Source organism: Carlito syrichta, unplaced genomic scaffold (genome assembly GCF_000164805.1).
Source record: "Carlito syrichta isolate Samal-C Ts95f unplaced genomic scaffold, Tarsius_syrichta-2.0.1 Scaffold314105, whole genome shotgun sequence".
Classification (NCBI taxonomy): Eukaryota; Metazoa; Chordata; class Mammalia; order Primates; family Tarsiidae; genus Carlito; species Carlito syrichta.
This window is the reverse complement of record NW_007258201.1, coordinates 159362-186280: the sequence shown is the minus strand read 5'-3', so window position 1 is coordinate 186280 and position 26919 is coordinate 159362. Positions and strand designations below refer to the sequence as shown.

The window sequence follows — 26919 nt, the reverse complement described above, 5'->3', positions numbered from 1 at the left end:
TGCATTCTTCTGGTCATTACTTTAGGTCCTAAGCAGAATTCTCTCCCCAAAGTCCTCTATACAATATGCAAAAATGACCACGCACCATCAATAAATATATTATCAAAAAAAGCAAAACTGCCTAAACCCTTCTGAAATAGTGTTTCACATTATGAAGGACTATGCTCTGTCTATGGCCACGGCTCCTGGAAGCCTGCCCCAAGGCAACCTGTGTTAGGCATTTCTTCAGGAAATATGCAGAACAAATCTTCCTGAGCCTATCTAATTAGCCCCCTTTCCCACTCTAGAAGTTTTTGAACCCCAAGGCAACTTCCAATTCCCAAAAAAGTAACAAGATATCTTCAGCAAGTGCTCAGTCCTGCAATGTAGGAAAATGTGTAGGAAGCTCATATATATATATATATGATTTATGAGATAAACAATGTATACTAGAATTCATAATCTTAATGTTACTATTTATTGCATTTACTATTAACCAACTGGCATGAAATTACAGTATTCTGATATTTTAGCCAGCAGTACAGCTGTACTGGTGTGCACTGGCTGATCATTAACTCTGGAAAGTTTTCATCTCTTATGCTGACTCTGAATGTGACATTAGAATTTCCAAACCTGTAGACCTCTGATCAGGACTGGACATCATTGTATAATACTCTATAAGAAGAAAATATTGTTTTAAACTCTATAAAGCACCATATGAAAAGAGTCTTAAAAAATGACAAGTTAAAAAATACTGTGTGTGACCAAAAAATATGCTGTATAGTTAATAAAATGGCATCTACCAAATTAGGCACAACAAACGCATCACACAGTAAAATGTAACTATAAACTCTGAATATTCACTAGCAGAATGAAATGAAACTGAAATTCCTGTATTTTTTTCTACTGTATGGTTCAAGAGATATTCAACATTTGCAAATGTATCATTTGCTCTGCAGACAAAAGCACCACAATACCTTATAATGTCCATGCAACACAGCATCATATAGGGGAGTAATCTGGTACATTCCTTTGAAATTTACATCTGCTCCACCTTTTAATAGTTCACTTGCTGTCTGATAAAACCCTCCTACACTAGCTTCATGAAGTGCTGTCCAACCTATTATACAAACAAAATGGAATTAGTTTATATTCAGGATCTGAGTAATGGTTTGTGCTACCCTTAAAAAAACCCTCTCATTCTAGCTTGTTTCTTTATAAATATTTGTGTTATAAGACAAGATAATACCACCATAATAGCTCACTGTATTATTTGGGGGGGTTCAATCAATCTGAAGGACAAATCAAACTCCTACCCCTCAATTTTGTTGTAGGAAAATATGAAAAAAGTAAAATATTTGAATGCAATCATGACCTCTCCAAATAAAAAGGCTGTATAGAGGTCATTATCAACTCATAGAAAATGCTGGTTGCAGGTTACTTTTAGCAGAGTTGCATTTTTAAAAAATAGCAGAGATGAGGGAATTTTTATTTCTTGTTCAAGGTATTTCTATTAAAGTAAGCCAGATGGTTGGATTACACATCAGTCAGTTCAAAAGTATATATTTCTTTTTCTTCTTCTTTAAAAAAGCTGAGGCTGGGCTTGGTGGTTCAGCCTGTAATCCCACGCTGAGGTGAGTGGATTGCCTGAGCCCAGGGGTTCAAGACCCGCCTGGGCAACTTGGCAAGACCTCATCTCTACAATAAAGAAAAAAATCAGCTGGGCATGGTAGCGTGTGCCTGTAATTCTGGCCACTTGGGAGGCTGAGGCAGAAGGATTGCCGGATCCCAGTAGGTGGAGGCTGCAGTGGCTGGGAGCGGCCACTGCACTCCAGTCTGGGTGACAGAGTGAGACTCCAACTCAAAAAAATAAGATAATAATAATAATATTAATAATAATAATAAAGCTGTTTATAGTAGTTCAGCTAGCAAACCACAAACTACTGCAAGAAAACCAGCCATACACATAAAATTCTTTTACTTTGTTAGTCAAAGACAATGGTATAGGTTATATACATGTATCAAATTCCAATCAATCATATGATAGATGTAAGAACACCTAAAAGTTGCATTTTTAAAAAGCAGAGAAGGGAAAGCCAGGCATGGTGGCTCCAGCTATTTAGGAGACTGAAGTGGGAGGATCACCTAAGCCCAGGAGTTTGAGACTGTGGTGAACCATGATCATGCCACTGCACTCAAGCCTAGGTGACAGAGTAAGACCCTAACTCAAAAAAAAAAAAAGAGAAAGAAAAAAATGCAATTTATGGCTGGGCACGGTAGCTCATGCCTATAATCCTAATACTTTTGAAAGCTGAGGCAGGAGTATTACTTGAGCCTAGGAGTTTCAGACCAGCCTCAGCAACATAGCAAGACCCCTTCTCTACTTTTTTTTTTTTTTTTAGTCAGAGTCTCACTCCCTTGCCCAGGCTGGAGTGCAGTGGCACACTCACGGTCATCTCAGCGTCAACCTGTTGGATTCAGGCGATCCTTTCGCCTCAGTCTTCCAAGTAGCTGGAACTACAGGTGTGTGCTACCATGCCTGGCTAATTTTTTGATAGATTGTAGAGACGAAGTCTCACCAAGTTGCCCAGGCTGGTCTCGAACCCATGGGCTCAGGCAATCCTCCTGCCTCACCTCCTAAAGTGCTGAGATCACAGGAGTGAGCCACCAAACACAGTCTTAAATTGCATACTAAAAGAGTATATCACTAGCTCTTTTCAGAAATTCTCCATAAACCAGGGTTTCTCAATCTCAGGCCTGACATTTTGGGCTTCATGTTTCTTGGTTATTCTGAGAATCACAGAATGTTTAACAGCATCTCTGGCCTCAACCCACCAGATGCCAGGAGCAACTCCTATCCCAGTTGTCCCAGTTGTAACAACTGAAAATGTTCACAAAAATCCCCTGAGTGCATGGGATAGGAGAAGGAGGAATCACCACAGTTGAGAACTACTACCATAAAATGTGATAGATCGAGTTTCTTCTATAATACTAATTATAGTCTTGAGGAAGAAATGAAGATCACCAAAAATATATATACTTAACAGAGGTTTGCTTTTCCTATATAGTTCCTTAAAAGGTACATGGCTGTTTAAAGCAACAAACAACATTATATTTTAATATTTATAATGTATATAACAAATAATAGCTATACCATAAAGGGTGAGAGAATAAATGAACCATATACATGAATATATATAAATTTCCATGTTCTTAACATTTCCTATGAAATATTACAATATTAACTCTAAGATAACTGTGAAGCAAAAGAGGTATATGCTTGATACCCAGAGTAACCATGAAAAAAATACCCCAAAGACAAAAAAACAAAAAACAGATTAAGTACACAGAAAACAATCAGTAAAATGGTAGATCTAAATCCAACTATTTATAGTAAATTAACTAATCACTCCAATTTCCAATTAAAAGGTACAACTGGCAGAATAGGAAACAAATGAATTTAAAAAGCTATCTACAAGAAACACACTTAATATATAAAGACACAGGTTGAAAAGGATAAAAAATATATAGCAAATAAGCAATAACCACAAAAAGGCCAGAATATCTATATTAATATTATATACAGTAGACTTTAAGATAAAATGTATTACCAAGCCATAAAGATATTTCATAACAATGAGTCAGTTTATCAGAAGACTTGACAATCACAGCTGTGTATTGTACCTAATAGCAGAGCTTCAAAATATAAGAAGCAAAAATTGGTTTAAAAAAAGAGAGAAATAGACAATTCCACAATCACAGTTGTGACTATTTTAACATCTAAGAACATGATAAATTAACTAAACAAAAAAATCAGTAAAGACACAGATTATTCAAACAACATAAACACCTTCATCTAACTGACATTTATAAACATTACATCCAACAATTATTTTGGGTATTAAGAGTTTTTCTTTTAGCTTACTTCCTTATTGTCACCTTGTGTTCTGATAAAGAATTAATGAATGCAATTAATTTTTTAATAGAAGACAAAGACATCATAAAATATAAATGGGGCCTTTAAAATGCCAGTGTTACCTATGAAAATACCACAGGCCTATTATTACAGCATTTAATTTCTTTCTTACAAGGCACTTAGCCTTTTTTAATTGTATCACAAAATAAACATTTAAATCATCCTAGTAGAAATTATTAATCTTTTTGTTTTCACAGTATCTGATACATAGGAGGCATTCTGTAAAAGCACACTATATTGAACTGATGTTTCATGGAAGTCACACACCTCTTGACAGTAGTTCTTGAATATGTGTGTGTGTGTGTGTGTGTGTGTGTGTGTGTGTGTGTGTGTGTGTGTGTTAGAGAGATGGGGGAGGGAGGAAGGGAAGGAGGAAGGGAAAGAGAGATTGTTACTTTTGGGAAGCAAAGTGATGGTTGCATTTCTAAACAAACATTGCAGGTGATTCTGTTGAAACTGGTTTGCAGACAACCCTGTGGAAACATTGCCATCTGTAATTCTGTGGGATATGGTAAGCAGAAATAAAGATGGAGCTAAGATGCAAAGTGAGAAAGAAGAGAACACGAGAGTTCATAAAGCATGGAAAATATGATAAAGAATTCATGAAGGCTACAGAAGTGCCCGTGGCAGTAAGAAAAAGGTATATATTAACTGGCTGTAGACAAGCAAGGTGCAGTCACTGAGAATGTTAATGCTGGCACAGAAAAAAAAGACCAATTAAAAGTTACACATTATGAGATACTTGGGAAATCCATAAAACCCTGATTACAGTGTCAACCTAGGCCTTGTTAAAGTAGTACTAGAGGTACACGTGTAATCATCTGCTTGACCATGGATTTTGTTGTGCCACCTCTGTGTACCATAAGACTTTTTGCACTGTTTCAGAAGCTGATCACGTTTAGACACTATAGGAAAAGTATGGACACCCAAAAGCACCATCCAGGTTGGCCTAGTGCTGTTTAGTATGTTAAGAATTTAAGTACCCTTAAGAAATCACTCCTCTCCAGTAGAACATGTCAGCTTCTACCCAGAAGAAAGATCACACCAGCGACCAAGGCTTGCAGAAAGACTCATCTTTCTGAGCTCCCCTTCCCACTCTCTGGGCTTCAGACTCTATTCTCTCCATTTCCCTAGACACTGCTCCTGCTTTACATCTGTCATTTCATTACAAATTTTTCCCGGTAGCTCAGCGTGCCATCAGCTTTTTCCAGCATTTGACCTCATTTCTCCTCCATTCAAGGCTGAGTTTCACAGCAAAGCCAGCCCCAGGAATCTGCCTTCTGTATGCCCCTGTGCATGACCCACCTGGAATAACCTTCGAAGGATAAATATAATGCTCTTCTCCTGCCATCCACTGAGGAGACAGTGGGGATGAGCTACTTAAGTAGGAAAGTTACCTGAAAGCCTTCTGTTTGGAACTTGCCTTAGGTCCCACTCTGCTATACTTTCACAGGAGTGATTCAACTAAAACCACAAACCACTCTCAGGATAAGCATGGGTGGCAACCCTAACCTACCAGCATAACTTGGCTGATTAACATTTCCACCGCTTTTTATACAATGATGAACAAGGTCAGCATCATCATGCAGAGCAGCCCTATACAGTAAGTTCTCTCCAAAAACGTTTCTCCGGTTAATGCCAGAGAGAGATGTTTTATTCATCTTCATTTTTTCTGAAATGAAGGAATGAACAGAAGTAAAAAATCCTTATTTGAATATCAGGAGGAATACAAACTACAGACTTCAAACTAAAAACTTCATAAATGTAGGTAACAGGATTAATTCAATCAACAATCTAAAAGTAAGGTATATTATTATGGAAGAGTATTTATCCATTAACCTAACTCAAATGTTATCTACAAACAAAAGGAAAAAGACGTGTCATTAGTTTAAAAATATTTATAGTAAATTATAAATCATGATAAGCAGTAAGTGTTGACTGAAACCCCATGAAAAGTGCATATATGAGAAAACATTATTTCCTCAAAAGTTCTGGTAAAAAGATTATTTAAATCCAGAATGATATATTATCAAGTTTAATGAAACGCTATAACACCCAATGTTTTATAAAACTCTGAGGAGAAACTCTCAGAGGCATATACAAAAGATACAAAAACTAACCCGGTGAGACTAAAAAAGGGAACGCTAAATTTTCTTTATTTGCTAAAAACAGCTGTTTTAAGTAAAGAACAATGGCCTTGATCTATGTAACAGTTTTTATTTCCTAAGCCAGGAAATGCATAATTAAAATAATTTTCTAGGCCGGGCTCGGTGGTTCAGCTTGTAATCCCAGCGCTTTGGGAAGCCAAGGTGAGAGGACTGCCTGAGCCCGCGGGTTCGAGACTCATCCGGGTAACTTGGTGAGACCTTGTCTCTACAACAAATAAAAAATTAGTCGGGCATGGTAGTGCGTGCCTGTAGTTCCAGCTACTTGTAAGGCTGAGGCGAAAGGATCACAGGAGCCCAGCAGGTCACGGCTGCAGTAGCTGGGAGCGTGCCACTGCCCTCCAGCCTGGGTGACAGAGTGAGACTCCAACTCAAAAAAATAAATAAAATAAAATAATTTTCTAGAGGACACACATCAAGTATCACTTCTCTACTGTGCCTCCTAAAATACTGAAGTTCCTCAGTTGGATGCTCCAAATTCTGTCAGATGTTTAGGCAGTACTATCTGAACTTTCTGAATTTCAGAATAGCTTTAAATAGTTTTCCCAGTTTTGATCTAACTAACTTCCCATATCCTAAAACCTCACAAAGGTAACTGAGAGCGGCAGCAGTTTTCTTAATGGACCTTAATGTAACTGCTTTGCCTTTTATCTGATGCCATCCATTCAGTCCCACAATACAACAAACTGCTGAATATTTGAGCCTACCTTTCTGCACATTAGACTAACTGCAAAGCATTCTTCTCCCGCCAAATAAGTTGTATGAGTAGAAACACTTATTACAATTATGTAATTTTCTTGTCTTAGGGGGAAAGCATTTGGTCTTCCACCGTTAAGTATGATAGTTATGTTTTTTGGAGAGCCCTCTGTCAGGTTGAGGACGTTCCTTCAGTTTGCTAAGAGTTTTCATGAGAAACAGATGTTAAGTGTTGTCAAATGCTTTCTCTGCATCTATTGAGATGATCATATGGTTTTTCTTTTTTAGCTTATTAATATAATGAATTATAGTGAATGATTTTCAAGTGTAAAAACCAACCTTTCATTCCTTGGGTAAACACCAATTCGTCATGATGTATTATAAAACGTCAGATTTGATTTGCTAAAGTTTTTGTTTAGAATTTTTTTTTTTGAGTTGGAGTCTCACTCTGTCACCCAGACTGGAGTGCAGTGGCCACTCCCGGCCACCACAACCTCAACCTGCTGGGCTCCGACGATCCTTCCGCCTCAGCCTTCCAAGTAGCTGGAACTACAGGTGCGTGCTACCACACCCGGCTAATTTTTGACTTATTGTAGAGACGAGGTCTCGACAAGACACCTTTTTTGTTTGTTTGTTTGTTTGAGTTGGAGTCTCTGTCGCCCAGACTGTAGTCCAGTGGCCACTCCCGGCCACCGCAGCCTCGACCTGCTAGGCTCTGGCGATCCTTCCGCCTCAGCCTTCCAAGTAGCTGGAACTACAGGCGTGCGCTACCACACCCGGCTAATTTTTGATTTATTGTAGAGATGAGGTCTTGCCAAACTGCCCAGACAGGTCACGAACCCGTGGGCTCAGGCAATCCACTCACCTCAGCCTCCCAAAGCACTGGGATTACAGGCTGTGCCCAAGCCTAGAATTTTTATAACTACATTCCTGAAGGCTATTTAGTCTAGTTTTCAATTCTTATGATGTCTTTAATTTCAGTATGAGTTTAATGGTGGCCTCATTAAAATGAGCTGGGAAGTATGTCCTCATCTTCAATATCTTGGAAGAAGTTTGTGAAGAACTGGTACTATTTCTCCCTTAAATATTTGGTAGAATTCACCATTGAAGGTAAATTATGAATTGTGTCCTCCCAAAACTCATATGTTGAAGTCCCAATCCAACAGGACTGGATTCAGGTGTGTGTGTGGGTGTGTGTGTACAAATTTTTTCCCTGTGAACTGTTTGTTCATGTCCTTTACCCATTCATGCTCTTTTTCCTTTTTTTTCCCAACGTTAAAACTTTTAATTTATTATTATTACCATCTGACATGTAAAAAGTTGTACGTATTTAACACACCCAATTCATTGAGCTTGGGAATAAGTATATACCCATGAAACCATTACCACCATCAAGGCCATACATATGCAACCTGTTCTTTATCCTGTTTCATAAGAGCTTTGTGTATGCTAATCAATTAATCCCTTGACAAATGCTGCTAAAATGCCATCACTGTTTAATATTTAACTTTCTTTGGGATATAATTCTACATCACTTTAAAAGTATATGCAGTAAATTTTATCATTCTTTTTTCCTCTTGGCTTCTGGGCTTAAAGGCTTAAATTATTCTTTAAAAAGACTTTCTCCATACAAAGATTATAGAAAGATTCACCTATGCTTTCTTCTAGAACTTTTTTCATTTACATCTTTGATCAAACTGGAATTAAAGTTAGCGTAAGGAATGTTACAGAGATCCAATTTTGTTTGTGGTTTTCACTATTTATTGCTTAGTCTTTCTTTTCATCACCAATTTGACATGCTATCTGTATCACTCATATATCTGTTCCACATTTGCATTATATCTGGCTTCTATATCTAAACTTGCTATTCTGTTTCGTTGATTTATCCATCCATTTAAAGCCAATGCCAAATGACTTTAATTTCTATAGCTTTCTAGTATGCTTTCATATTATGCAGAACAGGGATGGTCCTGACACTTTACTCTCCCTTTGCTTTTATGTTTCAGAATTCTCTTGGCTAGCCTTTCATATTTATTTTAACCAGGATAAATTTAGTACTACTGTAACTTTCTCATAGCTTCCCTCCCCAGCCCTGTAAAAGCAATGCAAAATAAAACAAAACAATTAACAAATAAATATGTTCTTGGTTGAGATCGCATACATTTATAGTCATCTGGGGAGATGTTTCTCAATGCTGAATAATTCCAGCCAAGTACAAAGTTCTTCTTTCTTTTAGTCAAGTCTTCTTTATGCCCCTCAGCAGAATTTTTAAGCTCGCTTCTTATAGGTATGGCATATTTCTTTTTCTTTTTCTTTTTTTTTGAGTTGGAGTCTCACTCTGTCACCCAGACTGGAGTGCCGTGGTTGCCCCTGGCCACTGCAGCCTCAACCTGCTGGGCTCTGGCGATCCTTCCGCCTCAGCCATTCAAGTAGCTGGAACCACAGGCGTGCGCTACCACGCCTGGCTAATTTTTTGATTTTTTGTAGAGATGAGGTCTCGCCAAGTTGCCCAGGCGGGTCATGAACCCGCGGGCTCAGGCAATCCTCTCACCTCAGCCTCCCAAAGTGCTGGGATTACAGGCTGAGCCACTGAGCCCGGCTGGTATATTTCTTATTAGTTACATAAGTAGGCATTTTCTCTTTTTTGGAACAATTGTAAATGAGATTGTCTCATATTTTCTAACAAGTTAATAGAAACATAGTATTCATTTTTGTCTTCGGTTTATTACATTTTTAAAAACTTTTCATTTTAATTTCAGACTTAAAAGTTATAGCTAGAACAAAGGATTCACCCTTTAACATTTTTCCATCACTTTAAATCACTTTCTCACTTTATGTATAAATTCATATGTACCTATACATCTACATATATAAACAGTAACTTTTATATATCATGCCCTTTTACTAATACTTAATTATATATTTCTAAGAACAAGAACTTATTCCTCTATAAACCCAGTATGACTATCAAATTAAGCAAAGTTGATACTGATATATTATTTAATCTATAGCCCAAATTTCAATTTTCCCAATTATTCCTCTATTATTTTTTTGAAAAGTGTTTCTAGATTCCCTTATCGTTTCTAAGAGATTTTGGTTCTGAAATAAGACCTAAGAGTAATCATTTTGTCTTGTTCTTTCCTTTATTCCTCCTGGTATGCTTTTATGTCTTATGCTAGAATGGTCACACATCTAAATTTGAAAACAGTTTTGTAAGTACTCTCTGCAAAGCAGAAGTGCAGAAAAAATACACAGGGCTGTGAGCCAGAAGTTCACAATCAAATTCCAGTTATGCTACTAATGAGCTAGATGATGCTGGGGAAAATCCTTAAACTCTCTGAACTTCAGTTTCATCACCATTAAAATGAGAAAGTCGAGATCAATAATCTCTGAATCCTTTCTACCAAAATTGCGTTTCTGTAAATTACTTAAAAAAACACTCAAAATATGCCTCACCTCTTTTTCCTCTAAGTTGCTTGCTTTTCCTGATATGTTCTCCACTCTTGAATGAATGCATAGTCCTCTCTTTACCTTCAGTCATTAAAGTAGGATCCTGCATTCTTGAAAAGCATTTTTAAAATTACTATCTAATGGTTTCTACAAGCATTCACAGAGAAGCACACCAAATTTTGAGAAAAATTTTAAAACTCAAAAGTATTTTACTTAACAACATGGCAGTTTAAAATAGGGAAATGGCTCCTGAGTAAACTGCAGATAGTTCTGTGACAAGCATGCCAATCGTCACAGCTTTTAGCCCTCTCTTTGTGCCACCTGTGGGTTTCTCTTCTTTAGGAGTAGTCACCTACAAGTGTGAGTATTCTGAATCTCCTGCCTCTTACTACCCAAGTTTGCATGCCACCATTCACCCTATTTTCCTTTAGGGAAAAAGAGGCATGCTCTGTGCAAGAAAAAGGGGCTTGCTGTGTGGTATGACACTGATCAAAAACAGCAAAATAAATCAACAACATTAAAAAAATAAAGCTCTTACTTCACACTAACTGTATACTGACCCCAATGTCCCCAAGCATATAATTATCTATAAAGTCTACAGCATACCGGAAGACAAAGACACAATTTGATAGCATACCTGAAATTCTCAGCTGAAGAATTATTATTTATTAGATCCTCACAGTTAGGGATTTTTGGTAAAATCTTTTCTGGCATCTTACACATGTCACCTGTGTACTTTCCATTTGCATCTCTGCTTACTTTCAGTTTTTCCAGTCTAGATGATCTCCTTAACACGCGCGCAGTTTCCTGGTCTGAGCTATTTTTCACTGAATTTGAATTTCCCTTTTTATTTAGTGGTTCAAAAGAGGTGACATTTTGATAGGCCAAAGTTTGCGATCCAGATGGATTTGGGTCTTCTAAAGTCTGCAAAGATATAAATATATCCACAAATAATTACAACACTGTAAAAAAAATTAAAATTAGAAGAAATTCAATTCTATCTTATCCTTTGATTAAACTAAAATATCTCTTATAAGGTGAAAGTACAGAACTCATAGGAATATGTGAACATAATTAAATTTTTTATAATGATTAATATGATAAAGGAAAATATAGATATACAATCTTAGGATAATAGCATAAGTAAAAATGATTTTGATCAATGTTCATCTTGAAAATTCCAGGGCAGACCTATGGTCACTCCGGGGACTTTGTGCAGAAACTTGGCAAGACAGTGATCAGAGAGCCATAAAAAAAAATTAGAAATGCCACTCTACACCAGGTCAATGGCCTAGTCAGTATAGTATTTTGTTATCTGACAGTAGCAGTAAGTAATGTTTTGTGAAACAAGACAGTACAAAAACTCCACTGCATTGATCTTAAACCGTTAACAGTATACCCGGAATTGTTCTAACTTTCCCTTAATAAACAATTATTGAGCATATTTACAAATCCAGCTTGCAAAGCATTGCAAGGTACTAATCTCCATACTTTTATTACAGTTGAGCAACAGTATTTAATTTGATCTGCTCTAAGTAAGTCTTCTTTCTACTTTTAAAAGAATTTCCTTTTTCTTTCCCTTTGAAGACCTGCTGAGTTCATCCTCACTCTATCAAGACCAAAAATAATTTCTTACACTTTACTCATATTCTCTCTTTTCAGATTAGAGCACTGGATGTTTGATCTTCATGCCCTATCTCCATAACTAGTTTATCTTTTTCTGGATTTAAAAAAATCCTATTATGTTAGTTTTGAGATTTGCTGACCAGAACTGCAAGCAGTATTATTCCAGGTTTGTATGCTATAACAGGAGGTCAGAATTATGTTATCTAAATCTTCCCAAGGATGTTCATAGGAACATTTTGGTAATGCAAATGACCATCATTAGTGAACTGGTTAAAAATAAATTACAACAAGCCGGGCTCAGTGGCACAGCCTGTAATCCCGCGCCTTTGGGAGGCTGAGGTGAATGGATTGCCTGAGCCCGCGGGTTCGAGACTCGCCTGGGCAGCGAGACCTCATCTCTACAATAAATCAAAAAATCAGCCGGGCATGGTAGCGCATGCCTGTAATTCCAGGTACTTGGAAGGCTGAGGCGGAAGGATCGCTGGAGCCCAGCAGGTCGAGGCTGCGATGGCCGGGAGCGGCCACTGCACTCCAGTCTGGGCAACCGAGTGAGACTCCAACTCAAAAAAATAAAATAAAATAAATAAATAAGTAAATAAATAAATAAATAAATTACGACATATTCATGCAGTGAAATACCATTCAGTAAGTTAAAGGGCTTAAATAGTGATACATTTGCTGACACTGAAAGATAAACAAGATATATTATTAAATTTCAAAAATAAATATCAAAGCATTATATATAATATAATCCCATTTGTATAAAATAGACTTATATAGAATATGATAGAAATATTGGAGACAGATAGACCAAATTATTAACAACAACTATCTCTAAAGAGTAGAAATGTGGAAGACTTTTTGTGACTATATTATTATGTATTTCTGTAATGTTTTAATTTTTTATAATTAAGATGCATTACTATTATAATCAGGAAAAAACAAAAATTATTTTCAAAACAAAAAAAGTAATTTCAAATAATTAATTTCAAAAATTATTTTTAAAAATTGTAAATATGAAAAAGGGACTTAGTGAGTGAGCATTACAGGGCCTCTAGGTAAATACTGCAGGAATTCTAAACCTAGCAGTATTCTCTGACAAAGAATGCAAGTTCTGCTTAAGCAGGCATAATTTTTCTCTCCCCTGGAAGCCCAAATGCATATATTCTATGTTCAACTATAAATAAATGGGGGGCATCCCACCTCTGCTCTGCACCCAGGTAGACACAATGATTTTCTGAGCTAACAGAGAAAATGCTGGTAAATAATTTTTTTCCTTACATATAAGCAATCTAATGACATCATCTCAGGTCTGTTGGAAAGAAATCTATCCGTTTTAACTTCCTAACTCCTTGAAAATTCTACCCCAGGAACTTCTAAGACCACTGTATGCTTCAAAGTCACCAAGCATCATCTGGGTGTTGATATTTGGGTACAAGATTGGAATTTAACACAACGAAAACATGTTAAAGGTTACTATAAAAGGCAAAATCATAGGCTCATACTTGGACCTACTTGCTCCATTGATAGATGCTTTTTCTGTATCTTAGCAAACTTGGAACTTGGATCAAATAGTGGAGTAGAACAAAGAGTCTCAAAATTTACCTCTGCTATTTGTGTCAAATCTTCATTGTTCTGAGATATATTAAACTCCACTTCTAAACATTCATTCCCAGTAATGAGACTGTTGTCTCTTTCTTTTCCATGACATATAGATTCCACATTGGCTTCTGACAGTGTGTTCAGGGCTGCCAATAATTCAACTGGCAATGTATCATCCTTTGTATTTTCTAGTAAATCTCTATGACATGCCGACAAGGCATCCAAAGGTACTGATGTGGAACTCAGAGAGTCACTCAATGGGTTCATCAAATCTTTAGGATCAAAATCTTTCACTATTTCAAACAGTCTTTCCTCCTGGCTGCTTTCCGGTGATGTCAGTAATCTTTCTAAGGCAGACACAAAAGTTTCAAGAGAGCTTTCTTCAACCTTAGTTTCTTCCGAAGACATGGTCAATGTGACTTCCTTTCCAGGCTCAGAAAATGTATCTGGTGCTGCTAAGATCTTCTCTGGCTCTATTAATGATTTCTCCTTTATAGCAATCATATCAGATACTGTAATAACAGTACCTGAGAGAAGGCTGACTTCAGGGGAGTCTGTGTCTTCACCTAGTTCCTGTGTATTCCAAATAGAAATTATATCATTATAGCATGTACAATAAAATATTTAAAATAAAAACTTTATAGTTTCAAGGTGTATCTTGTTTATAGTTATCCTCAAAAACTTTTATCAACTTTCCTCCCCTTTCATAAATAAAACGAATACTCTTTATTACTCTCCTATACCAATTTTTTAATCCATGGTTAAACATTTAGCAGTAGACCAAGAGTAAAACTGGCTAACCCATAACTACAGATGATAAATTATTTAGCTAAATTTACATTATTTGTGCTAACAAGATTCAGAGATGGCACAGACAGTTAAATTAACAAATGATCTCAAACCTTCACAGCAGTTAGTGTTTATCAGATTTTCCCTTACCAAAATTTTCTATTTGGTTGTATGGAGATTATTAACTAGGAACAAAATTGGTGTCATTTTACCATCATTTTATTCCCCACCTTTGTAGGAATAGGTAAATGTTAAAGAAGAGGCCAGAAAGGACAGGAGACCAGAGAGGAAAAAGAAGAGAAATGAGGGAATGGTGCTATATCAACATTACACGCCTTAGCTATAAGTCAATGGCTCTGAGTTGTGACTATTTTAAACAAACAACAACAACAAAAAACCCCACAAAATTTAACATTTCTAAATGATTATTATCACTCAAAGATGTCACCTTAACAGAGTATACCAATTCTCAAATTTTTTCCAATGCTCAAAATATTTCCAGTTGCTACCAACATCAGTTTACAGGATATTCATGAAAATAATGTTCTTTAAAGACATAACCTTTTTTCTATTACTAAAAACTGTTCATTTGACTGGTCTTAAATAACAGAATGTGTTTCAATCACTGGCTTTTTCCAAAAATCAAATCCACCACCTCTTTGACAGGATGCACTGTAATTTATAAGCCTTCTAAATATTCTGATCTGGTTTAAATAAGAGAGGCGAAAACCATTTTATTCTTCCTTGTGTCATTAATAATGCTAACTGTAATTTGCTTAAAAATAAAAGGAATTGGAAGAAATGTAAGAAACAAATCTTACTCATTCCGTAAGTCACAGCTCAAGGTCTTCCTCCTATTTAAGTACTCATGTCTAGTAAGTTCAAGGCAGTATATGTAATAAAGTATATACACTGGGTTCTGTCCTAAAGGAAATTAATTTCTAACTGAAGATTCAAGGCATAAATAATTAAGACATTAAATCACACACAAACTGGGCGGGGTGAATCACGCCTATAATCCCAACGCTTTGGGAGGCCGAGATGAGACTGCCTGAGCCCATGGATTTAAGACCACCCTGGACATCTTGGCGAGACCTCATCTCTACAATAAATCAAAAAAAATTAGCCAGGCATGATGACATCTGCCTGTAGTTCCAGTTACTTGGAAGGCTGAAGCGGAAGGATCTCCTGAGCCCAGCAGGTCACGGCTGCGGTGGCCGGAAGCGTGCCACTGCCCTCCAGCCTGGGTGACAGTGAGACTCCAACTCAAATTAATAAATAAATAAACAAATAAATGAATGAATGAATAGCATACAAATAATATCCTAGAACATGTATGTAATCAAATGAATGGAATACACCAGGGTGTATCAAACAGTTCCATTTGTAACAGCAGAAATAGCTCAAACAGGCCCTACTATGTTGGTGACAGAGTATCAAGTTGTCTTATAACTACAACAGAGTGAAAAGTGCAAGGCATGTGGCCTGGGCACATACAACAGAAAAAGCTTTGACCTCTAGTAATATCCGGAAATCCATTCCCCAGGCCCCAGCAGAACCAAGAAGACCAGGACAAGACTGCCAGACTTTCAGAACTCATTTAGAGGCAAGGGGCCCACTGGTCTAGAGGATCTGGGGCTGAAATCTACCTCAACATACATTACCATAAATGGTCAAATTTGAAACCCTCCAATCAGATCTTGCAAAGCCAACATTCCTAAATCCTTTCCCTTGCCCTCCAACTCCTTAAAACTTGACTTAGATACCAAATCAAGGAGACAAATTTGAGCAACACCTCCTGTCTCCTTGCTTGCTGGCCTCATAATAAAGCTTTTCTTTTCTCAAGTGCAGTATTATGGGCTTCTATGAGCATCAGGCAGTGAGTCCATTTTCTTAATAACACATACATCTAGTGTCTTGCAAAAATAAGTGTTCTGGAGGGAAAAAATGGAGGCTGTGGAAGATGCTCATGATTGAAAATGCTTGGTTGAACAAAGTTAAACAAGTTACTTTACAACAGAACTGTTCAGAATATGTGTATTGTAAATCTCTGAGGAGACTGCAGGACATGGTGTTCTCAAAATTTCTCTGTCCAAAAAATCCTTTTTCTTAGAAGATCTATTAGTGTCATAGGATGCAAGTGATTCGAAAATACTGATATAGTCGGTGAATAATGAATGCTAGAGAGAAAACAATTACTTTGGTCAAGAGCACCAGAGTCATTATCAAATTGACCCACAAAAGAAAGGGGCCTTGAGCCAAAGATCAAGGATTTGTGAAGGAATAAAAGAATAGAAGAACACATACCTACTGAACACCAACTAGGTGCCAAACACCATGAACCATCATCGCTCAGTTCTCACAATAACTCTGAACAGGTATTGCTGCCAGTATTTTACAGATGTAAACGACAGAGTTATCTTTGAAACTTGGACCTATCTGATGCCAAATTTTGTTTTTCCCGTCTTCTGGCTCTTGATTTAACCACATGCATGGAGGTGAGAATATGTAAGGAACAGCTAAGATAAAGCAGGCTACAGGTATGGTTGGGCTGGCCTGGGGAGGTCCTTAATTGTTTGTTATCCCTAAGGAGCGTATGAGTCCTGTGGACAAAGCCAGTCTAATAGTCCACTGATTCCCTCATAGCACCACATAGAAAGCAAAGACAAAAGCAAGCACTTGGCAACTGATTAGCAACTGAAAGATGGGAAAGCAGTATTTAGCACAAAATATTAAAAGAATTAGGGTAACAGACAAACCAACAGACAGAATTTTGTTACATCATTTCAGGAACTAGTCTGATAAAGTTATATATTTCTACTCTAGATAAAGAATAAGACATTTACAGTGCTGGATAAGAAACACAGACCAAAAAAACACTAGTTTATTAGAGGTAAGAAAGAATAAATACTGGAAGAGGAGATTAGACAAGAATAGATTTCTATCTATTGAAATGGGTTAGCCATATTCTTGACTAGGGGAGACTCTAAATGAGCTTTAATCAACATAATTTTAACCTAAATCCACAATCTACATAGTTAATCTCTGTTCTATGAACCAACCTTTCCTAGGTGTGGCAAAACTTCAGAATTTTCAGTCTCAGGTCCTAGGAAAGAATAATATGTTTTCACTGCAGTTTTATTAAAGCATTAAAAACATACCTCCTCAGTCAGCATTTCATAATTATATAACTTGAACTCCCTCAAACATTCAAGTGACACATCAAGCATTTTACAAATACATAAATTTATTGATATAAAAGTATTATTATTTTGGCAATGAAGTTATAATATTCTTCCATTTCTTAAAAATATATTTGACATGGATCCAAATATAATTTTAATTATTTGGAATTATTTTAGCTGAAAACCATTCTAATTCTTTATTTTGGTTGAATTATTCTAAGTGCAATATTTGTATCTACACAAGGAAAAACCTAGTTTCTCAGTGTCACTCTCTCTTCCATTACAGGCAACAGAGCTTAAATGGATTCATGCTGTATGGAGTAAGACACAAACAGGAACCAGGTCCTCCTAGAAACTATGGAGGATTGAGCCTTGCCTCTGTGACTTCAACTTCACTGTCTGTTCTCACCCTACGCACTCTGAGCAGAGGTGACAGACAGCAATTCACACCCTGCGAAGCTGAAGGAAGACAGGGAAGGAAAAGGAAAGACATTTCTCCTGCTCTACCCTTTTTGCCTTCTACTTTCACCACCAGGACTCAGGTGCATACTTGGGTGGGAATTCAGGACTCAGCGGCATTTCAAGTGCATGTCCGAATCATTCTTTTGTTCTCTTTTGATGAGATAATACCTACATAGCTAGCATAAAAGCAGGTCATATCTGCTGAAACTCAGAATGCATCCTCACAGGTGAGATAGGTGTTTTAGGGGAAAAATAAGCATAAATATACTTGCTGAGCTTCATATTCTAAAACGAAACAAAACTTTCTCTTTTTTTCCCCCTCACTTCACCTTTGCCTTTTGATGATAAAAGCTAGGAAAATCAGTTAGGAGCCGGGCTCGGTGGTTCAGCGCTTTGGGAGGCTGAGGTGAGTGGATTGCCTGAGCCCGCGAGTTTGAGACCCGCCTGGGCAGGTCAGACCTCATCTCTACAATAAATCAAAAAATTAGCCGGGCGTGGTAGCACGCGCCTGTAGTTCCAGCTACTGGAAGGCTGAGGCGGAAGGACTGCCAGAGCCCAGCAGGTCGAGGCTGCGGTGGCCAGGAGCGGCCGCTGCACTCCAGTCTGGGCGACTGAGTGAGACTCCAACTCAAAAGAAAAAGAAAATCAGTTAGGAGAGTTAAAATAATGGCATTCTACTCTCACAGGATGATGAGTGAAAAGTTTTAAGAATAAATAATCCTTGCTTTAGAATCTTTGTGCCTGAACAACTATGGTAATACTATGAGAAAAGGGTTGACAGTGGCGGGAAACTACGGGGGGGGGCAGGAAGGGGAAGGGAGGTGGGATTAATGGCAGTCGTTATCTATCTGGGGATGGGGGCACACCTCATCAACAAGGGTACCTGCACAATGCATATTTGTATACCTAGCCCTTAACTGTACCCCGCAATTTAAAAAAATATGTATTTAAAAAAAGAAAGAAAAACAATCTGGTAGTAGTGTATACAGTAGATCAGAGGGTTGGCAGACTTTCCAAATAGACCAGAGAAGACATGATGCCAGGTGAGCAGGGTTTAAAAAAAAAAAAAAAAAAGAATCCTTTGTGCCAAGCACTGATGATATATTTCACCATCTGTATCTTATTTAAAATTTTACATCCCTAGTTGCTTAAAATTTTAATACCAATGAAAGAAACATTTAAAAACAATAGATGTAATTTCAGCTATCACTGCAAGAAGATTTTTTGTAATAAACTTTCAGATCCTTGGGGAATTAGAATTCAAAAATAAAACAAAGAAAACGATTTCACCCTCTTCCTCCTCTGACTTGTAAAGACAGAACTCTCATAGACGTCTCCCATGTTGTTTTTAACAACTTCATCACCAGAATGATCATTCTTTTATGCCAAAAGTTAATATTTTAAAAACCTGATTAATAAAATATTTTATAGTAATATGAGTACTATATTAAAGATACATATTTAGAAGGAACTATCTTTTCTAACTACAAAATTTAATTTAAAGTTTTTACAAATACAAAAGGAATTCTTGTCTATCCTTTAATAAATTATTAACAAATTTTGTAAATTTTCTACTTATCACTTGAGAGAGACAAAATGTAATGATACAAGAAACATTCTAAAATACAAAGAAAATGGCCACAGAAGCTAGGTTTAACTTACACACAAATTTCAACTTACATACAGCATTTTAAGGCTATTATACTTACTTAAGACAGTTTGCTTATTTTTATCTTTCTATACTTTGAATTACCCTTTGAATTGAGAGAGAGAAAGAGATAGGACTGTGTTAGAACAGAGTCAGCTATAAGAGCAACCACTTTAATAGTTTATTTATATGTGATTTAACCTATAGTCTGGAATCATAATAAAATAAGCATCTTGTTCTGAATACTCTAAGTAGATTAAAGGCAAGAGGGAGCTGCAATGAAGTGCCAGAAGGGAAGGGAACTACCAATTCTATGGGTCTCTAGTCACAGCAGCTTTAAGGCAGTAAGCAACACCACAAAGTCATAACCCTGGTGCACATGGCACTTTGAAAGGAACAGCCAATAAGACTTGTGACTCAGAAGTTCGAAGAGGGTGGTAACAACACTGCACAGATACCAGCAGCAAGCATCACAAGTCATTAATGGCTGATTCTCAGGTCAAACAGACTGGAGATTGGAGCTACAGCAAGTACAGGACATCACAGAACCCTGTTTTTTCAATATAATTACTAGAACTGGGTGTGAAAACAATGAAAATGAACCTTTTGTATAACTATGACTGACACCCATTATCATGGTCAAAACCCAAGAGAGAAAAAAGAATGCCCAAGGCAGAGTATCACCCATAACATCTCTATCTCAGATTGTTTAATACATCCTTAACAAAAAGGACTTCAACCTCTAAGATGATACCTCTATAGCATTATAAACATGACTCTTTTATCTATAACCGCATGTTATAAAAGGTGTTAAATAGATTTATACTACATTTGGAGGATATATTTGGCATAGCCTATGTTATATTAGGCTATCTGACATTATTCACCTTTTTAAAAATCACAAAGTCTTTTATATCTGGAAGGAACATCAATTACTATGTGTACATATATTTGTGTAATGGTTAACTTACTAAACTTCTATATTTAAGAAGTGAATATTTAAAATTTCTGTTTCTTTAACATATAAACATTGACTACAAACTTAAATTCCCTTAAGCAACTAAAACTAAAAACTTAACATGATCAATTTTCGCTTCAAATATCTTATAAAAATACAAAGCACACACAAAACAACGGTTATAAAACTTATTACTGCTCTTAAACTAATTCTAAAATAACAGCATCATGGGTGCAATTCATTCTTCTTTATTTCTATACTAATTCCTATACCGTCTTAAGACTAAAGTAATACTTATTCTCATACCTTCTATCCGATAGACAGAAATTCTATCGGATCCAAAAGAAAACATATATCTGGCCAGGCGTGGTGGCTCAGCCTGTAATCCCAGTACTTTGGGAGGCCGAGGCAAGAGAATTGCCTGAGCCAAGGGGTTTGAGACCAGCCTGAGCAACATGGTAAGACCTTGTCTCTACAATAAATCAAAAAATTAGCCAGTTATGGTAGCGCACTCCTGTAGTTCTACCTACTTGGAAGGCTGAATTGGAAGGATTGCCAGAACCCAGCAGGTTGACACTGGAGTGGCTGTGAGCATGCCATGGCATTCCAGCCTGGGCGAAGGAGTGAGACTTCTTAGATCAACCAATGTGACAGGATCGGGGTTACTAACTACCTGATTTTTTTGTTGGGGCATGGAATGGACTATTTCAAGATGATTCAAACCTAAGCAGCCAATTATCTAGCTTTACTTATAAGTAAACGCCCTAAGCTTCACAATTTTTTTTTTTAAGTTGGGCTCCTACTCTGTTGACCACAGTAGAGTGCAGCTCACTGCAGCCTCAATTTCTGGGCTAAAGTGATGACCCTTCCATCTCAGTCTCCTGTACAGCTGGGACTACAGGCACACGCCACCATCCCTGGTTAATTTTATTTTTATCTTTTTGTAGCGACAAAGTCTTGCTACCTTGCCTAGACTGGTCTCGAATTCCTGTGCTCAAGCAATCCTCCCACCTTGGCCTCCTAAAGGATTATTTTTTACAATCTGATGTTTTGTCCCAGAATGCTTTGTTTAAGTTTTACTTGGTTAGTGCTGCAAAAGCTTTTGTCTTATCATTTATTATACACTGATCAATTCTTTAGTATTATTAGAAACTTATGCCTGTCATTTAGTATTGTATCATGATGATAGAGCCATCTACGACTTTTATTTTCTAAGAGACGAGGATCTAGTGTCTGCAGAAAAGCCTCCTTAATTGGATATCAGGTTAAAAAATCTGTCATCTGGGGACATAGTTAGACCCTGCTTCTTACATGTTTTATGTGTCATTGCTGGTACTATATAGGTAAACCTTCCATTCTTTGGTACAATTTTTCCTCTTTTCAGACTATTTGACTTAAAGTTTTCAGTTTTCTTCTTTTTCTACTTAAGCAGTGGTAAGCAAAAATATCTCATGCCTCATTAGTAGACGTATTTAATTTAAAAAAAACACACATGTACTAACAGATCCTTATTTCCTAAAGTCCTTAAAACTTTTAACACATCCTACTATAGTCACTTTTCTTTTAGTATTGAGCCAATCTTTTGTATATGCAACATTTTTAAAGTAACATTACGAATTCATGGTCTTTTCACAGACTTATTTCCACAAACTATAAATTACTGGGATTTTTCTCTACTTAATTTGTCACAGCTTGGCCAGTGGAAGTGCTATAGAGCTAACCCTTTATTCTTTCAGCATTGCCCCCACACATCCTTGAGAGCATCCTTGCTTTTCAGCAATGACTGGATGTTCAGACTCATCCTGATATCTTCATGCTTCAAGACAGGCCAGCTATTCATTAAGAATCCCTGGTTTATTTAGCATTCATACACTCTTAGTACCCTGGCATATAGTAGGCTCAATAGTCACATATTTGATAAAAGAATAAGCAAATACAGCCGGGCTCGGTGGCTCAGCCTGTAATCCTGCGCCTTTGGGAGGCTGAGGTGAGTGGACTGCCTGAGTCCGCGGGTTTGAGACCCGCCTGGGCAGTGAGACCTCATCTCTACAATAAATAAAAAAATCAGCCGGGTGTGGTAGTGCATGCCTGTAGTTCCGGCTCCTGGAAGGCTGAGGCGGAAGGATTGCCGGAGCCCAGCAGGTCGAGGCTGTGGTGGCCAGGAGCGGCCACTGCACTCCAGTCTGGGCGACAGAGTGAGACTCCAACTCAAAAAAAAAAAAGAATAAGCAAATAATAGTATAGATCAAACTTTGGCACTAAAAGTGCTTGTAAGAGCTGGTGGTGGGAAAAAATGGTACTGCTTTATAGTATTGGAAACAGAATAGAAGACGACAGAGCTTTTTAAATTTCTAATATTTTATTATGGCCTTGTGTCTTTTTCTTATAGTACAAGGTTTCATTGAATACTATGGATATTTACTACACTATGATACAAGGCACGTGACATTCACTCTACAGGAATCACTAGGAGGCACCTCGAAGAAAGATAGTCACTCTCTAATACAGCCAAAACTTTGGCAAAACCGGCCTATGTGACTGGCAGTCAAGAAAGGCATGACATACATATTTAAAATGTTATGAACAGACAGAAACATTGTTTTCAATTTTGAGTCCCAAAATCACAGTTGGTGTAGCACGTATTCACTGCACCTAAGCTGCTACCCTAGATAACTCTATGCAGCATGACCCAAGGTCAATAGCACATTGATTTCATATTTAAAGATATATAGTAAGCCAGGTGCAATGGCATGTACCTGTAGTCCCAGCTACTCAGGCAGCTGAGGTGGAAGTATAGTTTTAGTCCAAGGAGTACAATGCCAGCCTGGGCAATGTAGCAAGATCCTATCTCTTAAAAAAAACAAAACAAAAAGGATGGTAGACCAGTCTAACTAAGCCTTCTAGTTTTAGGCAAAGACAAATTCTCTTTATATGACTCTACCCATGAAAACATACCTCCAATATTTTGGTGGTTTATTGAAAGTCCAGTCTGGGGAAACGACTCAGTGAACACTGGAAAAATTTTTCGAGTCCTAAAAAAAAAAGCAAATTAATAAACAAAAATAAATTTTAAAATGGAGAGAAATAACACTGTTTCTCATTCAAATACAATTTTTCTTTCTCACTTAAAGGACTTTCCAAATTGGATACTACTTTTGCTACATCATCTCAATTATTTTCATAAATATTACCAATTTGTTAACATTTACACTTCAAGTGATGCAAAAATGAATGAAGCTGAAAGTTAACGGATGAATTGAGAAGTATATACAAGCTAAACTACATTTAGGCCTAACAGCAACTTTGGAGAAGACTATCTGCCAAATAGGGGTAGAAAGGTAAAGGCACAAATGGTGCTGAGTTATGTAGTTTGGCTGTCCAGGTCCTCAATAACACTGAGAGTTTGTCATTACAGTCTCAGATGTAAGTGAAAGTCATTAATGAAAAATTTCTCAGGCATTATTTATCATTCTTGTATTTCGCAGCAGGCAAAGAAAAGGTAGGAAATACTGAAGGGAATAGGTTGAAAGCAAAAGAAGGGTCATGCCGAACCTGCAGTTTTGATCACCTGCCCTTCAATAACTAAAAGTTGACTGAAGAAAGGCAGTCAGAACACTAATTTTTTTTCAGTCTGTTTTACTATGTAAATGCAAGCCAGGTGCCTTCCTTTAAAAAAAAAAAGAAGCAACTTCTTGTTTTGGCTGCTTTAAAAGTAAGCTTTCATGCACCAGGCATAGCTACTTGAATCCTAAGCAAGAATAATAAATTGGGCATTTTCTTCTGTCCAAAAACAGAAGTGATCAATATAAGCTGTCTTAAAAATGAAACTACTCATGTAGAATGATAATTTCTTTGAGGCAACTAGAAAAGAATACTGATTTTTCCCCCTAAAATGTGATTCCTCTGGAGAAGAACAAACTGATTGAAAACAAAATAAAACCATAGTTTGAGTTAACAACATTTTTGACCTTAATTGTAAAAGAGTATTTAAGATATATGTCTGAGCCGGGCTCTGTAGCTCAGCCTGTAATCCCGCGCCTTTGGGAGGCTGAGATGAGTGGATGGCCTGAGCCCACGGGTTCGAGACCCGCCTGGGCAACGAGGCCTCATCTCTACAATAAATCAAAAAAAATCAGCCAAGCGTGGTAGCGCATGCCTGTAATTCCGGCTACTTGGAAGGCTGAGGGGAAGGATCGCCGGAGCCCAGCAGGTCGAGGCTGCGGTGGCCGGGAGCAGCCACTGCACTCCAGTCTGGGTGACAGAGTGAGACTCCAACTCAAAATAAAAAAAAAAAAAAGATATATGTCTGAAAATAGAGCAAAGCTTAATCTAAGTTATTACAAATAGTTATTTATATTAGTCAAGACTACAGACAACCTAAATGTCCAATAGTAGAAGAATAATTGAGTTAATTATAGTATAGTCAGTCATACAATAAAGATCATACAACAAGATCAATAAAATTAATGTTTTTAAAAAAAAATTAATTATATGAGAAAATTATGATAAACTATTACTTAAAATTTAAAAAAAGAATACAAAACCATCTGCATGATGATTCCAATTCTATAGAAAGTATGAACAAAAACAGAAATAAATGTAAAGCCTAAAACAAAATGTTCCAGAATGCTAACAATGGTTTTCTAGGCAGTGCGATAGTGGATACTATATGTCTTCCTTAGTCTTTTGTTTTTTTCCATTTCTATAAATGAACTTATATTGCTAGTACATTGAGTAAAAGAGTTCTTTTATAATAGCTGTTCTCAAACTTTTTGATCTTCAGACTCCTTTACATACTTAAATGTTACTGAAGGCTGGGCACGGTGGCTCATGTCTATAATCCCAGCACTTTTAGAGGCCTCGGCAAGAAGACTACCTGAGCTCAGGAGTTCAAGATCAGCCTGGGCATCATGGTGAGACCTGTCTCTACAATAAAACAAACAAAAAATTAGCCAGGTGTGGTGGCATGTGCCTGTAGTCTCACTTGGAAGGCTGAGACAAAAGGATCGCCTGTGCCCAGCTCTGGGTGGCAAAGTGAGCTCTGACTGGAAGAAAAAAAAAAAAAAATTACTGAAGATCCCAAAGAACTTCTGTTGATGTGGCTTATATTTATATTTAAATACTAGAAATTAAGATGAGGTCAAAAATTAAATATCCATTAATTTTAAAATGACAGCAATAACCCATGAACATGTTAACATATTTTTATGAAAAATTGTATTTTCCAAAATGAAAAAAAATTAGTGAGAAAAGTTACAATATTTCACATTTAAAAAATATATATGTAATATATGGCTCAATAGAAGATACCTGCTACTGCATTCAATTTGTTGCCAAATGTTATTTTGGTTAAAGTAAAATACATGTTTCAAAACAGGAAATCTTGCCTCACATAGATATGCAATTGAAAAAGGGAGGAGTATTTTAGAAACTGGCCTCATAAAACACAAATGTGTTAAGTGAAACTGAATATCGCTGAAGCTCAGACAATACCCCAAAATATACTGCTTTGGCAAGCTGAATGTTCTAAATTAAAGAAACTGAAAAGCCTTAGAAATCAGCTTCAGAACACAGGTCTTTCTCTGACCCTTCCCCGCCTCCCAGTCTCCCTTGTTTCCTGACACACCTGAAGGGATTCCCTACAGAATTCCTTATATGACTGAGAAAACTTCTTCCCCGAAAAATGCAGTTGTTTTAATTTAATGGGATTCCTTCCCCTAGGAATCCCATTAAATAACCAGAAAATATTAACCACTGGAGAAAAAACTAAAAGTATTTAAACCCAAGACACCATGCCCAGACAAAGTCTTCATCCATTCTTCTGAGATCAGCTCCCAGATACTTTCTGGGACTTTCTCTCAACTTTTGTTCCCAGTGAAATCACTTCCCTCACGTTTCTACCACCTCCCCCAGAACTTAGGGCAACTGTCCCAGGCCATTGTTCTTTGGGCTCATTCATTTCCCCTGAAAAACATTTACTGCTACATTCCCCATTACTCCTTCACTTATAAAGATGGGTATATAAGTATCTGGACCTCATCGGGTTATTGGGTAATCAATCACATTCCTATGCACGTTAACTATGCTCTATGTGTCTTTTTCTTCTATGAATCGGCCTTTTGTCAGTCTGCTTTCATTGAACCTTCAGTGGATGGAGAGGATGCTTTCCCTCTACCCCTACTATATTCTTTATCAATACTGCACCAAAATTCAACTAACACGTTTCTTAAAAATTACTGAAAATGTAGAAACTGAAACAAAGCTAATTAACATTTTGTGTTCTGTTACATTAAAACCCTTTAGTCTGTCTTGCACCTTGAATGGATATTTGATGTTGTAACATCATGCACTAGTCTTTTTTTTTTTTTTTTTTTTTTTTGGGT

General features: G+C 37.0%; 1 protein-coding gene across 1 annotated transcript in view; it reads right to left on the bottom strand.

The window, feature by feature from the left end:
* Positions 1 to 26919, bottom strand: part of ANKRD31 (ankyrin repeat domain 31) — a 135911-nt gene that overhangs the window by 95631 nt on the left and 13361 nt on the right. The window contains exons 4-10 of the mRNA XM_008071045.1: positions 23492 to 23568; positions 17346 to 17389; positions 13498 to 14067; positions 10904 to 11190; positions 10273 to 10376; positions 5472 to 5627; positions 957 to 1099 (exon numbers count right to left, since the gene is read on the bottom strand). Coding sequence (XP_008069236.1) covers positions 957 to 1099; positions 5472 to 5627; positions 10273 to 10376; positions 10904 to 11190; positions 13498 to 14067; positions 17346 to 17389; positions 23492 to 23568 — 1381 coding nt within the window. The remainder of the gene's footprint in view (positions 1 to 956; positions 1100 to 5471; positions 5628 to 10272; positions 10377 to 10903; positions 11191 to 13497; positions 14068 to 17345; positions 17390 to 23491; positions 23569 to 26919) is intronic.